General features: G+C 47.8%; 1 protein-coding gene across 1 annotated transcript; it reads right to left on the reverse strand.

The window, feature by feature from the left end:
• Positions 1 to 8,586: 8,586 nt before the first annotated feature.
• On the reverse strand, positions 8,587 to 11,997 carry LOC142053755 (lymphocyte antigen 6E-like). The gene is made up of 2 exons (XM_075085816.1): positions 11,946 to 11,997; positions 8,587 to 8,795 (listed from the first exon to the last, which is right to left on the reverse strand). The coding sequence occupies exons 1-2, from the start codon at positions 11,995 to 11,997 to the stop codon at positions 8,587 to 8,589; spliced, it is 261 nt and encodes an 86-aa protein (XP_074941917.1).
• Positions 11,998 to 21,679: the final 9,682 nt, after the last annotated feature.

Raw genomic sequence — 21,679 nt, forward strand, 5'->3', positions numbered from 1 at the left:
GTCAATTGCCGGGCAAAATGCAGAACATTTCTTGGTAATACGCTGGTTACGGTCATTGCCTGAAGCGTGAGGAAGAGAAAATAGAAAGAAAAGTCAGGTTTTTTATATATTTTTTTTAGAGACTTCAATGACAGCCTAGCAGTCCAATATCCTGTGGGGAATATGTTGTTCTGCACTTAATGCTGTTGCTTTTCCCTTGACGTTCATCACACTACATCATTATCTGTGTATATGTGACCTGTAGAGAGCATCTCCAGGCCTTACGATTCCTTTGCTGTTTTCAGGGCCAGCTGAGTGCAACCTAGGGCAAGAATTTGGGGATCTAATGCATTTGTACAGTGCAAGATTGCAAGACATCATCATCACCATGGCTTGGAATCACTCCTTCCACAGTACCTGGCCTTTTCCAATTCTACTACCTCATAACCATATATTTGAGCTTGGAGATGGGACGAGGGGTTTGTGCAGAGAAATTTCTTCCAATGTCTCCCATTCCTGAGAGTGTTTAATCAGCAGTGCAGTACTGTTATGATACATTCCAACAGAGATGGGCTATGCTGAGTTCCCACCTGCTGCAGGACTGGCCCTCTGTGTGCTATGATCCTCATTAACTCTTCCACCACACCTCATGGTGGGAGGAGGCTTTGCAGCCGGCCTAACCTGAACCCCATCTGGTCATCAGAGCCTTAGAAAAGCCTCACACTTACCGAGTCCCCTGGTAGAATAGGTTGTGAGGCAGTACTTCTCATGGTCAGAGCATGTGGTTGTACTGAGACAATGTATATTGGAAGATGCATCTTTGCATGTGAAACATGTCAAGGAGAAAGCTGCAAAAGAAGCACACAACACCCATCAATCACCTCTAGAAATATCCGTAGGAGCATAAAACTGGTGGTGCTGGTCCAACTGAAGGATCTGTCAAGCCCAGCAGCCATAGACAGACAACCTCCTGGGTGTGTGGAACTTGGCCCCAGCGACTCTTCCGGACCCAAATTACTTTAAGCTCAGATTCCAGACACTGATGTGGTTTGCTCATTTAGTAACCCTCAAGGAATCTTCCTTCTAGATACTTACTTGAGTCTCCCTTGAATCCATTTAAACATCCTGCACCCCCAGCATGCTTTCGGAAAGAGCACCCCAGTCTATTACCTCTTGCAGCATGAAGCTCTTGTGGTTTCTTTCCAACCTGGCTCCTTCAAGCCCCATTTGCTGGCCACTAGTTCTTCTATGGAAAGAGACCAGTGGATCCCTGTCCACACTCTTTCACCTCCTCTTCAAGTCATTTGAGGAGTCCTGGCCTACACATCCTTCTCAGAGCACACAGACAACCAATGAATTACTTTAAAAACTCTTTTTGAATACAAAAAAGGAGCCACACAACTAAAAGTAACCCCCCTGGCCATACTAGGCATGACTATTTTGCTACATGCCCCCACAACATATCTCAAATGAGGGACAAGTGACCTAGATCTGCTTCTCAGTGTTTGCTGGTGAGATGGATGCTTGCATTTGGCTGGTTCATTTTCAGAGCTCTCCTGAGTCGGCAGGCAATCTTGGAGCTGTAGAAGACAGGGCTCAGCAAACAATGCCCATGGCTGCAGCAGACTCTTCTTTACAGCCATCCGTGGGTGATGACTGCCTAACGCTACAAAATGCGTGCATCTGTAACACTGTGCGGCTGCAAACACTGTGCTAATAGGAATGAATGAAAACAGCTTGTACTCAAGTCAGCTAAAGCAGTCATTCATAGCAAAGAGATCCTTGGGGAAGGTTTCTTCGCATGATAAGGGGAATTTCCTACTTATCTGTTTATCTGGAGCAAACACTCCTGCAGTAATGTCACCCACCGGGGATTAGGCTCATTCTTCTCATTTCCAGGCTATCCCTATCTATGGCCAGTTAATACCTGTCTTATTTTTGTACCAGCGCTGTCCTTTGCCCTCCTTGCTCTTGGTCTCCCTCACTACTCTTCTCCCTTGCTCAAGCTTCTTTGCCCTTGTTGATGCCTTTGCCAGCAGTGTCCCAACGCCATTCCTGCTCTTGTTTGACCTTAGACAAGCCCATCGGGCCCAAACCGGCTCTCTGCTCCCTATCGTCCTACTAGCCCAGACCTGGCCCCAGCTCTGACCGTGACCCAGGGGACCAGGATGTGCACTGTATTTCACAGGAAGCCACAAAAATGCCTTTTAGGGCACTGTTCTTCCTTCTCTGTCTCTGTGGAGACTGTCTTTTCTCCCCACTCCAGCTAACAGCCTCTTTGCCCTTTTCCATGGCCACCAGCACTGACCATCAAGTTGCTCTTGCGGTCTGTAGTCCTCGCAGACCCTACTCTCGCTCCGTTGTCCCTCACTGAAAAGCAGCTAGCAGAGGGCACAGAGGCCAGACTTTCAGTGACTCAGATCCCATCCCCCTCTGTTCCCATGCTCATCACCCTTATGATTTCAAAAGCCTCAGACCTGGCACCCTGCTCGCTCTGACTTGATACCAAGACCGTTGCAATTGGCTTCCTACCCCAGTTATGGGCGTTTCCATCTCTAGACTCTCTTGGCTGTCCTGCCTGGCTCTTGCACTCAGTATTCTCCTAACATTGCAGGCGACTTTTTTTTTTTTTTCAAGTCTGGGACCCTCCTTTAAACTATCTGCACTCAAAGCAGCGTGGCTTCATTCTCTTTTCTGTGCAGATTCCACACAGGCACATTTCTGTACCACCTCACTGGGAACCACCCTTTCCTCCCAGAATAACCCTACACTAGAGCAGAGTCCCCAGACTGGGTTTTCCAGATAAGTAACCCATTTTATTCCTTAATTAACACAACAGGGTTTTCCAGACACGTCACTCATTGTATTCCTTAATTAATGCAGCTTCTTTAATCAAGCCCATTCCAAGAAAAACTTCCTGAATCTATGCAGGAAACAGTGGAGCTTGTTACATGCCCAGGTCCTGTTTCATCCCAACCTCCCAAAGTTGCTGATTTAAGAGTACAGCTGTCCTGGGACCCTTCTAGCCAGGGGAGTGGGCAAGCACCTCCAGGGGTGAGTTTTCCAATATCTCTCTGTGCTCAGGAGGTTTCTCTCTCACTCACATTTCCTATAGATGACTCTGGAGGCATGTGGGCTCCTAATCTGAAAGCTCAGTTAAGACCCTGAAGACAAGTAGGACAATTTTCATCCTCTGTCGTGGTAAGAACAATTGCTGATGCTACTGAAAAACACTTCTGATTTTATTACATCTGTTGAGAGATCTGTTGTTACAAGGGCTGAGTGGGGAAGGGAACAATATTTCTTTAGAAATGTGCCCCGCTCAGCACGAAAAACCTCTGGAGGTCTCCTGTCTGCCTAACAAGACCTCTGCTCTAACTGAAAAAGAATATTCCTCAAGGAAGATTTTCATGTGAATAATTCGAGCCACCCAGATAAAGAACTTACACGTGTAAAGCATTAGCAAGTGCAAGTGCCGGCAGAGGCAGGGTTTACACCGTTAAAAACAGTAAGGTTCAGGATTAATTGGAACAGCAACCAGCCTTCTGGCTAGATTGCACAGTGAAGTGGTGCTGCTTATGTGTTAATTTTCTCCAACTCCTTTGGTAAATTTGCTGTCTCATTGTGTGATCTTTTTAAAAAATGTGATTACAGTTGATAAGCTGCAGGAAAGAATTCTTTTATTGTTCTCAACTTTCCCAACCCTGTTGAGCACAATGATTTAGCACATGCCAAATTTAAAGCCTGTGAAGTCCCACAGTAAGAACATTTATAGCCTCAAATTAAGTGTGAGCCTAAGTGCTCTGCTAGACCGAGACCAGAATGGCCAGTAATTTGCCAGCAAAGCCCTACAGCAGAGCCTGAGGAAAATTCAGTCTGCAATAAGGCAAAAGCCCCCCCTGCCAACCGGAGGAAATCAGCTATTCCCCTGGATTAGTCAAAAGGATTTTGAGGGCTGCACCCTCCGTTTCTTGCCTGACCCGCAGCCCAGTGCTGCGCAAACAGGGCATCTCCCAGAGGCACAGGCAGCAGTCCTCGGCAGAGCCCAGCCAGGCAGAGTTAAAGCTCATGTTCCCAGTGCATCTTTCCCAAAAGAAACAGCCACCAGTTATCAGAATGAGAATGGGACTCTGTATCTCCATCCCAGACCTGGGATCAACATTGGTAAATTTGTCCTTCAAAGCAGCAAGGTGCAAGAAAGAGATGGGAGGCAGAATTGCATCTTCTCGTGGCTTGCCCATCACTAGCAATTTAGGTAATGGTGGTTTGCAATTGCAACCAATAAACAAAAAAGTGAAAAAAAAATCAGGCTGCAGTTAGTTATATGTCAAATTTGCAGCTTTGTTGTACATATCGCCCTTTGCCTGCCCAACTCCGTATATCCCTCAATTAATTCCCCTTCTCAGCTGCACCGAGGGCTCTCAGCTGCCTACACTGAGCCACTCCAAGGGCTGGGCTGGGACTGCACGAGTCAGGTGAGGTGGGTATCTCATCCCCCACTTCAGCTCCTCAGCATCCTTCCAATTTCTGGTGGGGATACATCCCCTAGCTCCGTATCCTGAGGACTGGAATATTCTCTAGAGCCTAATGACCCTTCAGCTTTACCATTTGTGCTGCAAAACCCCATTGTCATCCTGCAATAGCAAAGACATGCCCCAGCTCTAAGGGTCTTGCTAGTGCAAAGCAATCCTTGGAGACTCACCACTCTCCGTGAACAGGGCTATGACGAGCACGACAAGAAGAGAAGTCTTCATCCTTTATAGGTCTCGCAGCCTCCAAAACAAGCAGGGCTCACCCAACGCAGGTTTTATACCTCTGCAGTGTTTGCTTTGATGCTGGGGTAATAACTATAGGGTTGCTGTGTCAGATGGTGGGTAATTGAGAGCAACATGTCAGTGCTTGTGTGTGGAAGTATGATTCGTTGGAAATCTAAGCAGGCATATATTCTCCCCCCACTTCTTCTTTTCCTAGTTGTTTCACAATGCATTGTGTTCATCGGGTGTTAACTATGCAACAGTTTCTAATTTTGGATAATTGGAGGAAAGGCAAAACACAAAACCAAAACAGTGTCCATGTAAGAAGAGGAGTGTTTTCCTTTCCAGGTCAGCTTTGGTCTCAAAGCAGGCTGCATCCTTGAAGATTCTGTCCTCGCACACTGTTTTAGTACATATGGAAATTGATTGAATTTGAAATTGAAATTGGGATTGAAACTTCTACAAAATATCTCCCAGGATTGCCAATACAGCTAGATCAGAAGAGCAGTATCCTTCCACTGCATTTCATGGGGGACCAGACATCATTTTCTGCAGGCCTTTTTAAGACAGCAGTTCAAAATCATAAATGTTTCTGTTCTAAAATTGGGTATTTTATATGAGGGAAAGTGTTCCCTTATTAGAAAATAATTTCCACTGGGCAATGAAAATGACCACTTCAATTAAAAAATAAAAATAACACCCACCCCCTTCACATTGAACAAGCTGTGATTTTTTTTCACGAATTACAGAAAATAAATGTCAGGGAGAAAAAAAACCAGACCAGTTAAAGCACAGAGAATGAGGGATTGCCTGATCAAGGATCTCAACTCATTAAGTCTTCAGAAAAATAAAATTGTAGCTGGACAAAATGATGTGAAAGGCCAAATAGGAGTTCTCCACTGGATTTTCATATGGTGCTCTTTATTCCTCCTTTTTTATCATGTTTCATCCTATCTCCCTGTATAAAATCAGAATATTTCCTATCTTCTTCTGACTGCTGTTGCTTTCTCCTCCCACCATTGTCTTGCTGCCATCTAGTCGTGGGGATGGAGGCACGGTCCCAGAAATGGGCCAGCTGGATCCCTTTCACATGACAGAGCTGCAGGAACAACCTGCGTGGCCTGAGCCTCTGCCAGCAGCTCTGCCCCTTGCTGCTCTCCATCTGTTTTGTTTCCCTTTTTTCTTAGGCTCAGAGTTGCTCAGATTTCCATCTCCCATTGAATATTTGGGTTTCCAATATGACCCACCTACAGTCGCTATCTCATCGAAAAGGCATGCCTGGTTTTTCAGGTGATGTAACTCTTTCCAACACCTCTAAATTGGATATATAAATATTGCTAGCATGGAGACCTGTGTGACTAAGGTGAGGAAACTTCTGCTTTCCCAATAGGTAGAGCATGAAACTCAGTTGGAACAGAGGTGGCAATTAACCAAGAAAGCTCAAAGGAGGGGCGTTGTTTGGCTTCATAAGGCCAATACCTTTGTAAGGCACTAGGCAGGAGGAAAACACAAGCTGGCACCCTCCATGCCAAGCACTGCAACCCTCTCTTCCTTGTGAAATATTTTATTTTCCCCAATCCAGAAGAGACTTCATCAGTCTTTATTGGTAAATCAACTTTTATTGCTGACTGTTTGAGGTAATAGCAGAAAAGGGGGCTCTAGTCTCAAGGCGATGCCGTTCTGCAGCCTGTACGTTGCGCTGCAGAGGCAGCCCACATTCAGATTTAATTCAGCCAACAGCATCCATTAACAGGTACAGAAATAGCAGCTCAGCCAGGCACCTTTTCTTTTTCCCCCTCCCTTGTAGTCTCATCCAAGCAAAAACTAAAATATCTCTTGTCTCCTGCAAGCTGCTGAGATTTTGAGATGGCAAGGCTGTATTTCTTAAAGGAGTTATTGCAGGATTTCTGACAGTTGAGATTTTCCATTAGATGGTCCTGCACTCTTCCAGCTGGTCCCTGATCTTAATGTTATCTTCGTTCCTCACCGGTGCCAGGTGAGACAGATTGAAAGGAACCCATGGGGGTAGGAAGGACACAGATGATTAGGGCACCAAAGGGACCAAGGCAAAAAAAAAAAGAGAAGATAATATCACTGTTTACAAGTATTTGGAAGCTATGAACTTCAAGAAGATTTTGGAAAGAGTAACAGGGGATTTGACGGGGGGTGGAGGATGGGGTGGAAAGACTTATTTCCATTGACACAGTTGCTGAGTGGAGAAGGAAGGAGAGTATTTTGCTCATCTCGCTCTAAAGCTGGTTGAAATTATCTTGTGAGAAGGGCAGTTTGTTTTGGTGAAAATACATAGTTTTCACGAAACAAAAGCTGAAATATAAAAGTCGCTGTGGAATTCAGATGTTTTAGATAAATGTGGATTTTCAAATTGGCCGAAAGCTTTAAGAATCATTTCAGAAATTATTGTGATTAACATACAGGAAAAGTGATGGGAAAAGTGGTTAAAAAGAAGTTACAACCCCAAGTTTCTCTTGGTCCCTCAGGACAGAAATGCTACAACACTATCATTCTTCAGTTAGCCCATCTCTTATTTAAATAAATGCCAGAACACCCTCCTTGCCCAGAAATTAAATCTTTATAGGATGACTAAGCCTAATCCCACCTTCACAGCCGTCGGCCAGCGCTGCGGTTTCTCCCCATTGCACAGCAACACGTGCACTTTGCAGCCTGTCTTGAGCACTGGTGGAGTAAGAATCCCCTCAAATCCAGCTGGGCTGCAAACGTCAGGGCTTTTTCCCAGGTGCCACTTCTCTACGAGCCCTCCCAAACTGCAGCACTGCACTTACAGACTGCTCAGTTGGGAATTACTCACCCTCCAGCTCCAAAAGTGCACGTATTTTGCCTGTCTTAGTTATAGCTCTGCTCCTCCAAGAGCTGCAGGGGATCTCCACCCCCATCTTCTCCATCCCCAAGCCTGAAAATGCAGCAGCGACGGAGGAAGGGGAAGGAGCAGAGACCTCCCCAGCAGATCAGACACCCGTCACCTCTGCCAGGCTCTTTGTGCCTGTTTTCCCTGTCCGTGCAGGGAAGCCATGAGCAAGCACTCAGACATCAATATCTCCTCCAAGCAGGCACCTAGGTCCTCTTTCCATGAGGACAGATTCCAGCAGCACCGACCTCATCTTGAATATCTCCAACATCTTGGGGTGGGCCCTTTACCTATTTTAAAAGCCAAAACCACCCACCCTGCAGAGGTCACATGAGAACTTTGCAGCAGAGCCAGGAGCACAGCCAAATCCTGGCAAAACCCCAGTCCTGCGTGTTAGCAGTTACAAAACAATCCTCGCTGTTGCTCACGATGGGAACAACACAAACATCTTCGACCTTTCCAGATTGACACCTTCATTCGTGAGCGCTGAGTGATCAGGCAGAACATCTGGGTTTGTGGAGTGTATGCCTTGAGATGCTGGATGCAACTGAGTCGACTGAGAAAGGCAGCCAGGAGTAGACTCACAGGAGTCTAAAAAGAGGAATTCAATGTGAAGTAGTGATTCAGACTACAGCCCTTTCCGGTAGAACTGTTTTGTCAGGCTGATCTTAGTGTGGATATAACAAACAAACTCTAGAATAACATAAACCTTTATTTTGTCTGACAATTGTTGCACACATGCTATCAAAAGAGCTTTCCCAGGGAAAATTAGTACAAAACAACAAATGATATGGGGGAGAAAATAGGAGCTACACTGCCATGCCATTTTGTTGATGGGACCTGAAGCAATGTCTTGGAAAAAACAGGGTAGCATAAACCCTGTTGGAGGCACTTGACAGAGGATGTTAGTTTCTCAGTTGGGGAATACCTTGTAGGTTCTTGGGTTGTCACATCTTCTCCCACCCCTCTTCACAGTCCTGCCTTGATGACACAGATCAAACTGGCCACAATTCCCAGGAACATCACGGCGTAGCTGATTTTTACACTGTTGGCACCGCTGAAATTGCACAGGGAGGTTCCGCAGCATTTGGTGGAATAAGCTGCCACGCCGAAGTTCACATTTGTCTCAGGACAGTCTGCGGAACATTTCTTGGTGATGCGGTGTCCCATGTCCTTGCCTGGAAGGAGAACAGACAAGAAAGGAGAGCTGTTATTTAAGATTCTTCTGCGACAGCTGACCAGAGGATGATGGGAGGAGGTATATTGCACTATGCTTAATTTGCAATACAGCAATAATGGCGATCAGTGGATTTGATGAGTGCTGGGTGAGTCTCCACACAGCCTGGATCAAATGCATGGCACTAGAAGGCCTGTGGTAGAACCCACACCATGCTTCATGTAGGACAGCAAAAAAATCACTGCCAATGCATTCTTAGTTTCTAAAACCACATTACTTACAGCCAACCCCTTTTCATCCTCCATCACAAAGCATGTGTGTGAGCTTTCAGATCAAACAACAGGGTCTGCTCATGAAAATCTGTGTGCTCCAGCCATCCCTGCCACAAGGTGGTGAGAAAGGTACCTCAGGTCATGGATCACAGGGCACCGCTGAGGGATTCACACATTATATGTTGTGATCCTTAAGCCTCAGTGATCAACAGCTACTGCCCTCAAAAAACTATTGCCTATCAGTGTTTCTGGAGAAAAAGGAAAAAAAAAAATAAACTCCTTGATGTCTTGCTGGTACTCACCAAACCCAGCAGAGCTGTATGTGGTTATACAGTATTTCTCATGGTCTTCACACTTGTAGGTTTTAAGACAGTTCCAGTTGGAGTGCTCATTCTCACATATGTAGCAAAACAGTGAGGAAGCTGGAAAGAGCGTACATGACACATATTAGTTGTTGCCAGCAATGCCCTCCTGGGAAGAAAGTGTCAAAAGCCATGTCCCTTCTTGGAAAATACAAGGTGAAAAATATGTTATGAACAAGTTTTCATGACAAGTGAGATAAGAGGTTGGTTACGATTAATGAAGCTGAGAAAGCAAACAGAACAAAAAAAGTTTTCTTCCTTTACTTGAGATTTTCAGTTATTAAACCAGAAAACACATTTTTTTCAGCCTGAGCAGCACTCTCAGGTGACCTTTCTTTCTCCCTACAGTCCACATTGGCCTGGTTGACAGCCAACCTGCAAAAGCAGAACTCGTGACCGGCCCAGCTGGGTCCAGTATAGGTCTGGCAAGGAGAGGGTGAGCTGGCACTGTTTTCAGGTTAGAGCTTAGTTTTTAGTATTTTCAGACCGCATCTGCAAAACATTGCACAGACATGAATTAATTAAAGCCTGTGACACCCCTGTGAGCTAAATTACTGAGCAAAGAGCCACATTAAAGGGAGTTCCCTGGGAAAGGTTGCTTTGGACAATAGAGAGATTATTTCTACTAGCACCTGGAACAATATTTTCTCAATGATATTATTGGCAGGGCTGATCCAGGTCTATTACAAAGCCAGAAGGAGGTAGGATATATATTTCTGAGCAAAACTGAAGTTAATTGAGCTTCCAGGCTGGCCAGCTGGCCATGCTAGAAACGCAGGTACATGCCATCTCGTTCCCTAGAGGTGGATTCACAATTGGTGGAAACTGTTCAGAGTCCCATGAAATGCTCCTCATTTCTGAGTAGGGTGGGTCAGAAGCAGCTGAGCTGCTCTCAGGACAGCCTGCTTCACCGCCAGCAGTGGTGGAGAGTTCCTGTTCGAAGGTGACCGAATAACAAACCAGGGAGGGTCCCCCTTTAAACTGAAATTTCCCTGGTTCAGTTCTTTCTGGCTTTCTCAATCCAGAAAGGTTCTTATTTCTGCACAGAATAGCCAATTTCAATTGAATTTTAATCTATTTTTGACAAGGAAACTCCTCCCAGGGACTCTCCAAAGCCCAGTTGATTCAGATTCATCTCTGAAGTTGAACCAGCCCATGATGTTTTGTTAGACAATTCCAGAAGCAGTTTTAGAAGAGAACTTAAAAGCCATTTTAGGTCCTAACTACCCCAGGGAGGAAAAGAAAAGACCACTCCTCTCTGATGCAGGGAGCTCAGGTGCCTTGTGCATGGCTCTGGAACCAGATCTGGGTGCTGGTGCCTTGCTCTGAATCCTACCCAGATGCTCTTTTTTAGTGCCAGGTGTTTCAGGCACAGGTGATCTCCATAACAGCAGATAAAATCACCCTTGTTGCATCCCGGTTTTAACTTCTCTTTAACTGACTATTCAGCACTTACTCTTTCTCCATCACTTGGATAAGTTCAGCCTCTCACCTCTCTTCTGGAGGTCCCCCAACCTGAGTTTTGGGCTGCCATCCTTTTGCGGACCACGCCAGAGCAATCCCAGACACGCTGCCTAGCCAGCGTTACTGCGTTTTACACTCCCTGTAGTGCTCTCTGATCTGCTTTTCTGCCAAATATCACAAAGTTGCTCAAGCCACTTCCTGCTGCAGACAGAGCCGAGACCCCAGCACGTGCAATCCCTCCCAGTCAGGACACAATAAGAGTTTAAACCATTATAGCTGTTTCAAAGCCTTGCCTGCATCTGGCCTCCACCCTCCGCTAGCTCTAGTTGTGCAAATGCAGCCTGAAATAGCCTTAACGGTGAAAAAAGCCTTGCAGTATTCCTTGGGATTGCAAATGCATGCACAGAGCCAACGTTTCTGAACTCGCTATTTCTACACAATTATCTAGTCATAGCTGCACTGCCGTCTGAAAGAGGGCAAGCACAGAGCGTTGTTGATCCCATTACAAACATACTCACTCCCAGACACTCAAAAAAGCTCTTCAAACCTATAAGCAAAGAGCTTTTAGGCTTTCGAATATGTGCCAGCAACCTGGTTTCTTACTTGTAATGTCATTATGGGAAATAAAGTGGAACGCTGGCAGAAGATGCGGTGTCAACACCTTTACCAACAACTCCTGAAGTTCCATTCAGGGACCAAAACAAAACCAAAGGCAAAACTATGAGCCCATCTTAATTCCTGTTAGAGTTTTTAGTTCACATGTCTCCTCAGATGTGAGTGGTCGGAGCTTGATACTTGAGGGTGTGAGAAACCAGAGCAATGAGCTCATCTTCTTTGGGTTATGGGTATCTCAGCAGAACTCACCCAGAAGCTCAGGCTCAACCACACTAAATATTGCTTGATACAGCTGATGCCAAAGAAAAACTGCACTACCAAGACCTCACCAACTGCAATAAAAGCTGTCAAACCTTCTTGTCCCTGCAATATCTCTAATTTCAGTTCTGGTGTTTTCATCCTCTCCATCTGGTTCTCCCAGCCTCCAAAGCTCCTTACCTTGCTTGGCACACAGGACTGCCGCCAGCAGGGCAATCAGAAAAGCCTTCATGATCGTTGTGCCCTCAGAGCCCAAACAATGTGGGATGGTGCACCACGGTAAGGTTTTATACTGGGACTGCGTTTACTCTGACTTCCTTTGATTAGAGTAATTTGAGGTTTGGGGAGTGACAGCACATAAGATGTGATCAGTGCTGGGTGTGTTTGTGCGTAGGAACCTATTACGAGGTCCAGGTAGCATTTTTTTTTACATCTCATTCAGATCCAATCTTTTTTTCCAAGGCTGACTCCTGCTGACCATGTCTGCATTGCTAATTTGGGGAACAATTTATCTGATTCAAACACGGGAGTCCCTTCTTACCCCACTGGGCTGAACCGCGAAATCTGGAGCAAAGCAGAGGCAGATGTGCCAGTGTGGGATGGCTCATCGCTTGCAAGATAGCAGGCGTCACCCGGCATCCCCCATCTTTTCTCTCTGCCATGATATGAGAGTTTCATATCTGTGGGAAGTCAGAGAGGAGGCAAAAAAGGTTCTTGCTGGATTGTCCACAGTCATTCATAATTATCTCACTTGTACTAAGGAAAGTGCTTTAAGCAGAAAACCAGCTTGTATCATTCCTGCAATGACACTATTTGTGCGTGGAGGCAGTCACTCAGAGGCTGCCATGGTGCAGGCAGGGGTGGGGTCTGATGCTTTTGTTTTCTCTGCTTCTCTCTGCTCCAGAACCATCCATGGTTTCCAAGCGATGATGTTTGTTGCTACCTGTAGACCAATTCTGGCCTCTGTCAGGTTTTTCCAGTCCCTCGTGACTTTTCCAGTCCTTCTGGGCTCCCTCCTGCTCCCACAACCACTTCGTCACCTCTTGCCAAATGAGGATGCAGCAGAGGCACAAAGTGCATGGGAACGGCTGCAGGACTTAAACTGTGAATTGGAGCAAAAATTACTTCCTCTTTTCTACAGCAGCTTCTCCCCCCCGCAGTTTCTGTCTCTGCCTGTGCTCAGAGCAGGGTGGAGGGGATGAGCACCCAGTTTTCAAAGTCTTCCAGTCTGTCCTTTGGATTTTCCCTGACCTAGAGCATGAATCTTTACTCATCTCCTCGAAAGAGGATGTGAGACCCACGTGGCAGTTAGTGTAACAGCTATACTTAGGAAATAATCTATGAAAAAGTCATATTCTCCAAACCGGACTTTGTGTAAATACACGCATGAATGACATCAGGCAAGAAAAAAGATCTCCTAGAGCATGGGGGGAAATAATAGGTATTAGTCCACATGTTTGTTTTTTGTGTAATAGCCATGCTTAGAATCACAGAATGTCCTGAGCTGGAAGGCGCACACAAGGATCATTGAGTCTAACTCCTGTCCCTGCACAGGACACCCCAAATCCACACCAGGTCTCTGAGGGCCTTGTTCAAGTGCTTCTGGAATAGCATCGAGCTTGGTGCCGTGATGCCTCCCTGGGGAGCCTGTTCCAGGGCTCCACCACCCTCTGGGGGAAGAACCTTTCCCTAATACCCAGCCTCACCCTGCCCTGGCCCATCTCCCTGCCATTCCCTCGGGTCCTGGCGTTGGTCACCAGAGAGCAGAGACCAGCCCTGCCCCTCCTCCTCCCCTCGGGAGGGAGCTGCAGAGCGCCATGAGGGCTGCCCTCGGCCTCCTCTGCTCCAGCTGAACAAACCCAGGGACTTCAGCCGCTCCCTGTATGGTTTCCCCTCTAAACCCTTCCCCAACTCCGTGGCCTCCTCTGGACACTCTCCAGTACCTTTATACCCTCAATGTCCTGCGGCACCCAACACTGCCTGCAGCACTCGGGGTGAGGCCGCCCCAGCGCGGGGCAGAGCGGGACAATCCCCCCCTCGCCCGGCTGCGATGCAGGGCTCGGTGCCCCCCAGGGCACAGTTGGCCCCCTGGGCTGCCAGGGCACGCTGTTGGCTGGTGTTCAACTTGCCATCGACAAAAACCCCTAGGTCCCCCTGCAGAGCTGCTCCCCAGCCCCTTGTTCCCTGGTCTGTCTGTACAGCCAGGGCTGCCGTGACCCAGGGGCAAAACCCAGCACTTGTCCTTGTTAAACTTCACACAGTTGGTGACAGCCCAGCTCTCCAGCCTGTCCAGACCCCTCTGCAGGGCCTCTCTGCCCTCAAAAGTGTCAACAGCTCCTCCCAGTTTTGTGTCATCAGCAAACTGAACCGGTGTTCCTTCCAGTCCTGCATCCAAGTCATTTATGAAGAGATTAAAGAGCACCAGCCCCAAGGTGGATCCCTGCAGAACCCCGCCAGTGACTGGCCGCCAGCCCGATGTAACCCCATTTACTGTGACCCTTTGAGCCCGACCCATCAGCCCATCGCTCACCCCCTGCATTACGTGTTTGTCCAGCTGTGTGCTGGGCATTTGTCCAGGAGGAGACTGTGAGAGAAGGTATCAAAAGCTTTACTGAAATCCAAACCCATCACATTGACTGGCTTCCCTTGGTCAGCTGGGTGGGTGACCTTGTCATCGAAGGAAATCAAATTTGTTAGGCAGGACTTTCCCCTTGTGAGCCCGTGCTGGGTGGGACCAATGACTGCGTTGTCTTTCAGGTGTTTTTCAATAACTCCCAGAATAATCTTCTCCATAATTTTACCAGGCACAGAAGTGAGACTGACGGGCCTGTAGTTACCGGGGACATCCCTGTTGACCTTCTTGAAGACTGGGACAACATTTGCCAGCTTCCAGTCAACCGGGACCTCTCCAGATTCCCAAAAGCATTGAAAAAATCATTCAGAGAGGTCTCGCTATGACATCAGCCAGCTCTTTAAGTACCCTTGGATGAATCCCATCAGGCCTCATCAACTTACTGGCGTCCAGCTGGAGCAGCAAGTCCTGCACAAGTTCAGGGCTTATTTGGAGTTTATCATTCCCAGAGTCATAGTTCAGTAGCCCAGGGCTCTGGGGGTCCCTGAGCCTACCATCAGTGTTGAAGTTGGAGGCAAAGAAAGCATTAAATATATCTGCCTTATCTATGCCCCTGCTTGTGAGGTGACCGTTCTCATCAAGCAACGGGCCAATGTTATTTCTGGCCTGCCTTTTGTCATTAATGTATTTTAAAAAAAGCCCTTCTCATTATCCTTCAAAGTACTGGCCAGCTTCAACTCTAATTGAGCTTTGGCTGCACGTATTTCCTCCCTGCAGTGGCGAACAGCATCCCTATAGTCCCCCCAAGTCACCTGACCTTGCTTCCACTGGCCGTATACTTTCTTTTTTCTCCTTATTTCAAGAAGAATATCCCTGGTCAGCCAAGCTGGCCTTTTGCCTCGCCTGCTTGAATTCCTACACTTTTGGATAGCTGGCTTTTCTCAGCCAGCTGGAGAAAGGGAAAACAAAACTTTATTCCCTTCCATCAAAAATCGAAAATGAAACTGAATTATCACACTGAATTCAGCTTATCTTGGAGCCAACCGAGCAGAAAAACACAGCTTCTCAGCAGGAAGAAGGGAGCAATGCATGAACACAGCCCACAATAAGAAAGAAGAAAAGCTTTGAAATTAAAACAAATAACTGAACAGTAAATAAATGACACTGTTAAAGCAAAGTGCAGCTGAATAGAAAATCTGCAAGTGAGAAATGGGCTGAGGAAGTAGAAATGTGAGAAAGCATTTAAATAGATTGGAGAGAGGGAATGTTAATAATAATAAACAAGATTAATATTTCACCCAGAACTGGCAATAGAGAAGGAGGGAGTTGAGAAATATTGGTACAAAGCAAAATAAATCAAAGCAAACACACAAAGCTTAGGGGGGGAAATAATTAAAGACAGACAAAGTGAGGGTAAGAAATAAGATGGGATGGGAGGGAATTATCGATGCTTTACTGTTTTTCCTATGGTGGTATTGTTTAGTGCTGTGCAAAATGTACATGTTGTTATGTGCGGACACTGTTCGGGAATTACCCGTGGCCCTTCAGGGTCTGGGGAACATTTTCTACAGCTCCACAAATCCCAGTTTAATCAGCCACTGGAGTCAGACTGTGAGATCTCTTGTGAGGCATGGATGGGGAAGGTATCTGGGTCATCACCTGGCCCCTATCCTTGTGTCCCTGAAGGAAAAGACTGGAAAAGCTTTGGGACCCAGACTGGGGTCTGGCCAGGTCCCAATAACATGCTATTCTTGTGTGCTGTTGATATTGCAGTCACGCCCAGGGCCACTGCAAGGGCTCTGGGCTCCAACCAGCATCACAGTGGTGGGGCAGGGAACGGGTGCCCTTTGAAGCAGAGAGCAGCCCACTTTTTGAAGCAAGGGGAGAAGAGAACTGGAAGAAAAGCTGGGGAAAAGACAACTGGGGCAGTGGGAAGTGTAGATGGTCCCCAGAGACTTCAGGGAACACAGCGTGGAGATGTCAAAACTACTGTCCCAGAGACATAATAAAAATAATAAGCAGAGGGCAGCAGGGTGAATCTTGCTGCAGAAACTGGGCGAGGTGGGTGTTAACCCAATGGTGCCATGAAGGATATTAAACAGTTAACAGTTGGAATTTTAAGGAAGAAACCTTAACACACTTCGAGCTTGGCAGCTGATGGCGTGTGTTTGTGCCAGACCTTGGGAGCGCATTGTGCAAGGCCTGTCCCTTTTGTGCAACTGGAGCCAGACAAAACGTGTTTTCAACCCGTGATGGAGCAGCAAGGTGAAGCAAATTGCCAGATCCGGGGATGTTTGAATGTCAGCTCTCCCCACTTTCTCCCTTTTTCTTTCTGGAGGGTGGCTCCAATCGCAGCTCTCCTTCATGGTGCAGGGAGGAAACTCCCTGTTTCAGCGCAGGGTTGCAAATTGTGGTCTCAACGGGGAAAGGAGACACCATGGGAGAACGTGTGAAGAAGGCACCTGTGAGCAGTGCTCCCAGTGTGCCTGAGTCACGCAGATGGTGTATGCAGGGCAAGGGGTGCAGCCCAGCCTCGGACGGCATCAGGCTGATCTGGTTGTGTCCTCTCCTTCCTTGGCATGTCGGGGAAAGCTAGGTTGCTTCATCTGGCCATGCAATGGCAACAGGGTCAGGTGAAGGACAGGAAGAGGGGAGATCTTGGGATCCAAAAACCCCAGGGGGAAAAGAAGACCTGTTTGTGTTATTTTGCCTTTTCCCCCTAAGGTCTGACTGTTGCGGGCAGCTTGCTTTATTCTTCCCTTTCCCAAAGCTCCAAACAGGACAGAGCTCCTCAGGTCAGCCTCGTGGCAGATGACACAGGCTACCAAACCTCCAGCTAGGAAGGACAGGGGTACCCCAAATCCACTGCATCTGGCTGAAATACAAGGTGATCCAGGTAGACTTCCATCTCAGTGTGACAGCTGTGATGGTCACGAGGAGCCTTGAAACTGGTCATAATGGGTGAAGAACATGAGTCCTTTGAGCTAACAGCCAACAGGGGGCCAAAGCCATTTGGTCACATTCCTTTAACCTCCAAGGTTCTTAAGAGATAATTCAGCCTCATCATCTTGGAGGCTCATGGATAGATATCAAACAGCACCATCATTCATGGAGTCAACCACTGTGATTCACAGCCCCACCAATGCCCTGGCTGAAGGGACAGATCCAGACTAGCTCACCAAACAGGGCACAAGACCAGCCCCAACATGATCCATGCCACTGGACCATCAGCATGGCTTGGGCACGCCCCAACCAGCATTATCTCAAACAGCATCCTGACATGGGGCTGCTCCTTTCAAGCAATTTGACTGTAACCACCCTGTTTGCAGAGGAAAGAGGTTAGAGTGTTGAATGTGAATCATCCTTCTTGGATCCAGGGCCAAGGTTTATTATTCTGTGGTGGCAGCTCTGCAGCCAGGAGGGGGGATACTGGAGACCTTGCAGGGTCTGAAGGTACAAGGGCAGTGAAGAACAGTGGTTGGGAAGAAGAAGAGGTGAGAGAGAAAAACCCATTACCTGCTTGGGATTCCCACAAAAGAGTTAATGCCAGTCCTCATCAAGGAGGATGCCATTGGCCACAACTATGTTTGGAAAGAAATGATTCTCACAGGTTTATTTAAGTTTGCACTTGTAACACAGTTGATAATTCCCAAAAGTGCAATTACTTTTTCACTGGAAGTGGGGATTTCCTGTTGTCTGAGGTCCAGCCCTCCTGACCCTCTTTCATGACATGAGCAGCCAACATACAGGTACTAAAATGAGACCGTCCCCTCTGCTGCGTGTTCACGCTGGTTCTGACAAGCAACGCTCTGGTCTTTCTTTGGAAGTCTTGGGCTGCGCTAGGTATCTAAACCATGCCAGTACAAACAATTATGAAAAAAACTTCACCACAGAAGATTTTGGACAGCATCTCCAGGAAGAAAAGTAGGTGACAGCTCTCATGTTTGTCTTCACATCTGTCTTTCTGATCACTTGGGGGGTGGGGGGTGGGTGTTTGTTTTGTGGGGTTTTTTACTTCTGTAAGACATAAAATTTTCCATGTCTACCCGTTAAAAAGGGTAGATACACACATCCCACCCCAGAAGGCAAGGAAACTTGTGGTTTTCAAAATTGCTCTTCTTTTCTTTCTTTCTTTCTTCCTTCCTTCCTTCCTTCCTTTCTTTCTCTCTTTCTTTCTCTCTTTCTGTCTTTTTTTTTATTATTATTTTTATGTGCTTTAGCTTCTTGACTCAGCTTTTGCATGATGGGTATTTCAGGCCTGGAAGTGATCCTCTGTGCTGAAGCCAAATGGCTGAAATTTCTAAGGTTAGGTGAAAACTGAGAGTAAAATGACAAAAGCTTGTTTCTCTCTGTCTATGGGAAAGCTGTGATGAACTCCATAGACAACCTCTCTGCTCTTAATTTGTTTTAGCGGCTCTGGGTCTGATTTTTTCCAAATGCACCCCAGCTGGGAGTGGAAAAAGTCACTAGGAGTGGAAAAACTCAGCACATGCGTGGGAAGAACAGGATGCTCCGGTTTCTCTCCTGACCCACTCCTGCTGGCCCAGCCAGGTACGGCACCAAAATCCCAATTGCATGATGAGAACAAGAGCTTGGGCCACCCCTTGTTACGTCTAGAAACTTGTCACACCTCAAGTAATAGCCATGCTGAAACCTCTGCAACTGCGGCTGAGAAGGGCAAGGAGAGCAGGGCTGTCCCCGGAGGAGAGCCCGTGACAGGCGGAGGAGCTGCAGATCACGGAAACATCCTGGCTGAAACCATCCCAGCCCGATGGGCATGTTCAGCACAGCAGAGAAACAAACAGGATGATATCCGGGAATGCAATTGTGTTCCTCACTGGGCAAACAGAAGGGTATTTTTACAGGAGGGTTAGCCAAAAAGTCAAGGCTTTGTGTTGCTTGGGTTTTTTCAATTCTTATTTTGGAAAAGCAGGACATAGATTGGCTGGGGTGTGTTTGTGCTGGTGGTAGGGCAGAAGGAGGGAAAGGCATCGGTCCACCCTAGGAGCACCCCTGCACACTGCAGCCGGCTTTTGGCTTCTCTCACCCTATTCCCACCACTTGCAGGGTATGGTGAGAGCAGCTCATGTGCCGTGATCAATCCCATCCACTGGCAGAGCAGCCCCACCGAGCCCAGCTCACCAACTATTCAGAGCAAGCAAGGGCTCGTAAACCAGACAGCATCCTGGGAGGGGCATGGGTACCAAAACCCACCCACACTGATCCACGGAGCAATACCATCATGGAAAAGCCATCCTGCGTTTGCAGACACCCTCCAGCTTGCCAGAGAATGGGCATGGTAGGAACAACTCACCCCATCTTGATTGCACACACCGCATACCAGGCTTTGACCTACTCCCAACTTGTTAAAATGTCAGGAAAAAGACAACCATTTCTTGAAGGGACTTTACAGTGTTTCATCAAAGGCATCCAGAGACTCAAAATTGAGTCGGAGTGAGGATAAGCATGCCCAAAATCACAGGCATGGGAGAGTAGTGGCTTTTGCTCCTCAGCCCGCAGAAGCTGCGGTCACTCTGCTCCCACCAGCTTTGCTTTGCAACCTGACCACTGCTGCAGGAGCAGGATGGGGGGGGATGGACAGAAACAGGATCTCTGATGGGGAAAGAGGGCCATGAAGCTTTCCTTCCTCTGAAAGCAAAATCAAGTGACATGCTCTCCCATTTCCGGGCTGTAAACACAGCACTTGGGATCAGGCCCTGATTTTGCTCACAGCCGCTCTCTCCTGCCTCCTTGCTCGGAGGAAAACCCACTTTCATTGAAGCTGAAAGGGAGATGAGATGAAAGAAGTACCAACAGAAATAGCTCTGGGGAGAGCTCAGCACCATGAGACCCATTCTGCAGCCCAAATCTTAACCCCTGTCCTCTGGGCATGGCTTTCACAGCAGACATACAGGGTATCTCCTCTCCTCTGATGTCCACAGCACCAAGCAATGCCTCCGGTGTCACTTCCATGGCCAAAATGGGGCCATGACATCTCCAGTGCCCTCACTGCCACCTGGACCTGATGGTGGGATGGGTCCTGCTCACCCATTCTGATCCCATCTGATTTCCCTGGGGAAGGGTGGCTAGGAAGGGGAGGATGTGACACGCCACCCTGAGCAAGCAATCCTTGCATGGGCTCGAGTCAGCCGTTGCCTCTTCTGAGTTTCTCGTGCCAGTTGTAGAGCACAGTGGGGTCCTGGCCAGACCCACAAAGCACTATGATAACAAAAAAGAGCTGTGAACCTACTTCTACACCAGTAAATAAGTGAAGAAATGGGCAAGGGCTTACAAAATTGCTCATTATCAACACTCACCCATGCCAAGAAACACCTCCCAGACTATGCTCAGGAGACAGCCCAGGGCCAACAGGCCATTTGGATGTGGCCACCCTGTTTCGGGGATGGAAAGGGTGCTGCAAGCATGCCATACCGTGTAGCCTTAGGGCTGCAGGTGCGTGCCCTGTGCTGTTTACCTGTCTGGATGGATTCTCTCCCTGTAGCGTTTGGCCTCAGGAGCTTGGTTTCACCCGTTTTCTTCTTCACATTCCTGCCAACACATGCAATGCAGCATTTAGTGTGGAGGGGCTGGAGTGGGAGGTGAGATTATCTGTGGGGACGCTGCTGTGACAGCCTCCAATCCAGCTCCCTCTTGCTCCAAATAAGAGGAAGGGGCCATGCAGGCAGGACCATTTCAGTAATGCCTGGGAGATGCGGAGCACCAATCCTGCTGGTTTCCTTGGAAGCAGGACAGCATCTAGGGGTAGCACTGGGTTTCTGTCACCACGCCTTGGTGACGGTGGGTATTTTGGGAAATGAAATATGGTCAGACCTAGAACTTCATCAAGCTCTGCTTCCTCCGAATTCTTCAGCCCCACAGCAGGCTGCAAACCTTGGGGAGAGCATCTGTCTCCAGATACACCCACCCCAGCAGCGAAGTCCACATGCCCAGGAAAAGCTTTGTACCGCTCTGAGCATGGGGAAAGGAGGCACAGAGCAGCCTGGGGAGGTTGTTCTGCGGTGGGGAGGAGTAAAGCACCACCCTCCCTTCTCACTACTGCTGACATCCATCTGGGAGCTGGGTGATGAGCAGACAAGCCAGTCTCCCAGATTTTTCAGGGTGGGGCACATCCCCAAGCCTCCTCCACACTCTCCTTCCTGCTGTAGCCCTCCTTCTCACTCATGCCAGTGCTGCAGGGAGAGGTAGGTCGGTGGCAGCCCTCCTGCTGCCTTTCAAGGCTTTCTGAGGACATGGGGCTCCGCATCTCATCCTGTCATTGGGCTCATTCCAGGGACCAAGTCCTGGCCCTGGAGCTCCTTCGTTTGCACTGTCAAGAGCCTCG

The sequence above is a fragment of the Phalacrocorax aristotelis genome, chromosome 2, assembly GCF_949628215.1.
Source record: "Phalacrocorax aristotelis chromosome 2, bGulAri2.1, whole genome shotgun sequence".
Lineage (NCBI taxonomy): Eukaryota > Metazoa > Chordata > Aves > Suliformes > Phalacrocoracidae > Phalacrocorax > Phalacrocorax aristotelis.